Raw genomic sequence first — 6000 nt, forward strand, 5'->3', positions numbered from 1 at the left:
TGTAAATTCAAATGTGTTTCGCGAGAACTTTACTTCCAAACTGCTGTCTGCGGCGGAAAATCAGGCAGTGGAAAAGCGTTACGAGCGTCTGACGCCAAGTGAAGCCACATGTTGGCTTTAGGCAACCTATATGCAAAGTCGATTTTTAAAGGAGCAGGTAGGGTATTATTTAGTGCAGTGTATGTCAAAGGTAAGGGCGTGGTCACCATTCTTATTTGTTATCTGCGGCGAACTCCTGCATAAGCTATGAAAGTCAAAAGGGCAATTGGTAAAATGCCATATGGCCAATAACCTTGGCTTAGCCTACATGCAGGCAAATATATATTTTACGTTTGGAATGCAACTTAGAGCCACTATCAGGATAGGGTACAGGGAACATATTCAGTTTGAAGGCAGTGATCTTATGTATGGATGGAAATGGATACAGTTCCCACATAACAATACCCGATAAACTGTTTACTTTGGCTATGCCATACAAATTAACCTGAGCTGGATAAAACGACTTTTGTGATGATAAAAAAGAAAGAAATGCTGCCATATGTGAGAGTTTGCAACGTTCCAATGAATGGCAATAATTTTGAGATGTCAAAGATACACAATTTTTTCACATATCCTATTGACAGCTGGGTATTTTCTTAAGTTCTATTCTCGTTTTAACAAGGCATCAAAGGGCTCTTAACAAAAGCGGAAAGGCCCTGGTCCTGATATAATCTTCAAAGGCGCTATTGAGCCCTGGGAGGCTAATTATTTTAGTGGTGTCAGACTACAGTAAATATAGTCTCATTTTTATGTATTTGGAGTTCCTACAGACATGACCAGGCATGGCTGGGTTTCAGAAGAGGTGAGGGGTCAGCCGTTAGAAATGGTGTTGAATACTTTGACACCACAGCCAAGACATAGAGGATATCTGGAAGCCAAGGTCAGAATGTTGACAAATGGAGGTCCAGTCTCTTTTTCCAATGGGCAAACAAATACATTTCAGTATTAACTATATTAGTGAACATAATTGTAATCCACCCTAACTGACACCTTCAAGTGAGTAGTTATTAAGTAGTAACTACACCATAAGTAGTTATTTTGTACAGACTTTCAGGTCAGCATTAGTGGCTTTGGGATAGCACTTGTAGACTTTTCAGAGGAAGTGATAAGAGGGGTGAGGAAATGGGGGAAAGGCTACATTCTGTGCTATAATGAGGGGCTGAATAATACTTAACTCTGAAATACCAGAGTCCAGCAGAAGGTTTTGTTGTGGGAAACACCATAGACAACCATTTCCTGAACAGTAGACCAAACAGAATAAAAATGTCCGCTATGAGATCCTAACACTGATTTCTAACGTTATCGTACGTCATAAAATATACTATATTAGTGTATTATTTACAAAACACTAATAACCATAGCATTCCCTGTTCTTTCTGACATGAAATTGGATCTTAACTGCTGGCTGAGTGGAACCAAACTATATTTCCAAAAGCTTTTGTGCGGTACACTGAACTCAACTCAGAAATGATTATCCGGTGATACACCTCCCGGAGAGGATGCATGAAATAAATGACATATAATTCAATTGTGTTATGAAAACGAATATCATGCTTATGACACTAATGACATTAGGACCACTGTGCTAAACTAGCATCAGATAAATGGAAATCACTTTAAGGGAGTTAATTCAGGACACTGGGAAAAGCTCTCCATTTCAAACCATGACGTAACAACACATATAGGCCTAAGTTTTGGGGTAGGCAGGACAATATGATAAACACACAATAGTCATTGAACACTTTATGAAAACGACTGAAATAATGAAGCCAGACAAGAGAAGCTACATTTGGGTAGGGATGACTCTGGGTTACTGGCACAGGCATCTTTTTAATTGTATTATTGTACTGATGACCACTAACAAAATACTCTTAAAAGTGGCAATCACAAAAAGTGCATCTGCAGTCCAGTATATCCACTTAATTCTCCCATTGATTAATCATAGTTGGCATTGCCAATGTTCGTCTGAGTGATTGAATCTGGATCCCCAAGGTGTGAGTATTTACCGGAACAACAAGACCTCAGTTGACCACAAGGGACAAGCCGGGAACAGCACCCTACCCACTGCTTTCAGTGTCATAGTCTCTGGATGGGAGGGGTGGGGGGGTGTTCTTAGATTTCAATGTCTCTGTTGGGGTGTTTCTTCAGGAGGATTGTGGCTAGTTTAGGGGGAAGACGTCCTGACTGGCTGATGGTCTTCTGTTCCGTTTTTGCTCTCATTGCAACCTAGGGGAAACAGTTGGAAAGAAACAAGGTTAGTGTGAAATAAAGGTCTTCTTGAACAAAGACAAGGCTATTTTGAGTAACAACGGTAAAGAGATAAAGGTGATCGGGGCGGAAGGAAAGCTGGAAAAGTGCTACAGCTGTGAAAATGTCTAAAGTACCCTGCAGTAGGAGCATATGGTGGGCAGTAGAGCACCCAAGCTCGGGAGAAAAGGAAATGAGCTCAAAAACAAGATGACCTCAGCGGATGCTGTAGCCACAGCAAAGAGTGGAAAAACGAAGAGAAAAGCAAAACAGGACGGAAGACCCTGAAGGAAACGGCGTGAGGATAGAGTTTGTGTTATGGCCGCTCCCTAGAAACGACAGGAAGAATGTTACCCAGGCTGTCTAATTACCTTTTCCCTTGTCTGCTCGCAAAAAAATTTTTTTTAATGAAGGACATAGCCGTACTGACCCAGTTGGAAACAGGGGTAGGGGAGGAACGGATGGACTATAAGCCTGAGGCATGGATTTCTTGGAAGGTGGGAGTTGTTGTGGGAACATACCTGGGCTTTCTCCACACACTTGAAGAAAGCTTGTGTTTCATTTGGGCAGAGGGCATCCACAAAGTTGTTCTGTTTCCAGCAGGCCATCATGACGGACATTTCCGTGACACATGTGGCCTCTGTCAAGTAAAGTCAATTTATTTATGAAGCATGTTTAAGAACAACCAATGCTTAACAAAGTGCTGTACAAAGTTGTGCACCAATCAAAAAAGGCATACCACAATGTATAAAATATAAAGACATAAAGCAAACACACAGTTACGCAAAAGTCCCTAAACTGACTCGAACACCATAGAATAAAAATATATATAAGACGAGACTTAAATGTCTCAGTGGTGGGAGATGATCTGACAATTATGTTTGTTCCAGTCTAGGGGCAACAACGGATAAGGCAGAATAACCCGTTGTTTTCAAGGGTGGCAAAACATTATATGATCAGATTCTCTGTAAAAAAACAAACACCCGTTATAAATACTTACTGTGTGGTATTACTCTAAAAGTTTAAATGATTCATAATCCCAACCCAGAATCATATCAGTCTTAGATTATTTGCGATTGTCCTTCCAAATGGTTGCGACAGGAGAATGTAGGAATTTAACAGGCCTCAACAAATCGTTATTTTAAACAGCACTAAGTAGTAAGGGTATCCTATAAATCGGTGATTTAACGTGGACTGCCAAGTAAAGTAAGGCATCTCATCTAGCCCATGTTACGTACTTTAGCCTACTGCTAGAGCTAGCCTAGCTATCCAAAACGGATGCGATTGTGAGTCTACAACAAAGTCTTTGCTCTGCAGATTATTTCATATAGAAGATGGAATATTTTACCTCCTTTTTTGATTTTCCGATTAGCGACCTCATCTTTTAGAACAAGCGGCTTGTTAGGTTTCAGCACAGGCTTTTTCTGGTGTCTACTCAACATCCGACTGACCTTCTGCTGAAACACGGTCGCACCTTGCATGGACATTTTGACGCCTTGAATGACAAACAACTAGAGAAAGCTTGGAGCTCGTGAACCACGGCTTTTTTTGTATTAAAACCCGAAGTAAGCGTAAATACCTGTAATTGTATTAACCGTATACACATTTAAAACAGTACTTCACAACACACAGATGGGGACCGCCATCTTTGACTAAAACGGTGGAGCTGGTATTTACGACACTAACGTAAAACGTTCGTAGTTTTCTTTCTTTGCTGCAGTTTCATAGGAAACCTTTTAATTGTTTTCTATATTAATAATTATTTAGGCAATGTAATCTTACCTGTATAGTGACACTTGTTTTGCTCAAGATATTGTTTAAAGTTAAAGAAAAAAAAATCCAATGGAGGCATAAATATATCCACTCCAGTCTGACATCAATGTTAGAATGTAGGGCAAGTCATAACACTGGCCTCTTTCTCAAGTCACATTCAAAGATACAAACTCAGCAGAAAACAGTGGTGATATGTTAGATCTCACCCCTCAATTCAGTACACTCACTGACAAAGAAAACAATATGAGCAATAATTAAAAGATGGCCTTTGCATCTTTCATCTTTCAGGACAAAAAAAATACACTCTTAAATAAATACATGAATACAGTTTAAAGTGGTCTTTTCGGTCATTGTAAACAATTGTGCAACATTTGGTCTAGCATTCATTAAAACACATAAATGCCCATGTTGGCCAACCATATAACCACTTCCATTCACAGCAGTTCAAGGAAGAATACATGACAAGTGTTGGGAATCAGCTTGAAGAAACATTTTCTTCTCATTTGTTTTATTGCGTTGTCTACTGCCATGCCTGGCAACCAACACGGCTATGTAAACTGACATGTCGGACCCTTGGGGATCAACCTCCAAACAAGTCTGGGCTTTAAGTGCTTACCTATTTGAATAATTGGAACTCCTTTATTTGCTTTAGTAATGCTGTAGCAGTGATGTTTACTTTTTTCCCCTCCTCCTCAAGTTTCCATAAGGGTAATATTTCAGCAGATGGGCACCTGGAGCTAAACACACTGGCACATTCCACTGAAGCACTGTCTCATCTTGGAAACGTTCCGGTATTCTCTCTGTCTCTGCATGCTCATACCTGGAGGAGATGCACAGAGGACCTGGAGACACACAGCTTGATATGCAGCCAGATTTGTACTCAGTATATCATTGTTACATACATTTTTTTAATGTTATTTTTTTTTACTTGTGGCCATTTTAAAACATCTGGTGATCTGTTTTCCAAATAACCTCCTCCAAGTTAGTAAAAACTGTGCAGAATTGGACAATGACATCACAGTGCTATACAGACCTGTGTCAGACGAATCTAAAACACTGTCTTGATGATTTGGCAGAAAATGAAAGAGGATTTTGATTATAATGTGAAGGAGGCAACTGATGGCATGGACACCACTACGGGGAAAAAATGACCCTGGCTGAACTTTGAACCATTTACTAAACCACCCTAGCTTGACGGAGCAACCTAAATGGCAATTACACACACCCTCAAGTGCACAGTCTGCACACAAACACAAGTGCATGCACGCACACACACACACACACACACACACACACACACACACACACACACACACACACACACACACACACACACAATCTAAAGTTAGTCTTTCCTTGTTAGTGTGTGTGTGTTTGTCAAGTCTATCTAATCTTAATAGGGATTCCCATCATAAATCAATCTTGACATTTTCTTTTTCTTTCAGATTTGTTGATGAAGCAGTTTACCCTTTTCTCACTTTCTCTCCTAACTAACACACAATTAATCTCCTGTCAGCATGTGGGAAGTTTATTGATGAAGTCAACAATATACATGAATTAAAAAACACAAGTTATATTCTACCACTGACATGTATCAGTATAATTATCACAATAATATTTAGATTAGCAAAGCTGGAACACTTTTGTTGTGTAACACTGGTGTTTTGATATGGTAATGTGTCATAAATTGTTCAAAACCACAGCATTGGAAAATTGACTTTTAAACATGAACATGTCTTTGTTGTGGTTACGGGATGACAACCAACTGAACAAGCTGAACAAGATACACAAAATGAACCACAGACCAAAATAATTGAGAAAAGAGACAACAATAAATGGAAGATGTCGAAGAACATTGTCATCTCTTTTGTTCAAAGCTTCCATCATTGCTGTCAGGCGCACCGTCTCAAGGGGCTTTTCCCGTGTTGTCAGAGCCCACTT

At 39.8% G+C, this 6000-nt stretch overlaps 1 protein-coding gene across 1 annotated transcript; it reads right to left on the reverse strand.

Annotated features, from left to right (window-relative positions):
- Positions 1–1823: 1823 nt before the first annotated feature.
- chchd1 (coiled-coil-helix-coiled-coil-helix domain containing 1) lies at positions 1824–3937 on the reverse strand. Its single transcript, XM_067236661.1, has 3 exons — positions 3635–3937; positions 2808–2926; positions 1824–2265 (listed from the first exon to the last, which is right to left on the reverse strand). The coding sequence occupies exons 1-3, from the start codon at positions 3771–3773 to the stop codon at positions 2152–2154; spliced, it is 372 nt and encodes a 123-aa protein (XP_067092762.1). The 5' UTR covers positions 3774–3937; the 3' UTR covers positions 1824–2151.
- Positions 3938–6000: the final 2063 nt, after the last annotated feature.

This window comes from Osmerus mordax, chromosome 5 (genome assembly GCF_038355195.1).
Source record: "Osmerus mordax isolate fOsmMor3 chromosome 5, fOsmMor3.pri, whole genome shotgun sequence".
NCBI classification, from domain to species: Eukaryota; Metazoa; Chordata; class Actinopteri; order Osmeriformes; family Osmeridae; genus Osmerus; species Osmerus mordax.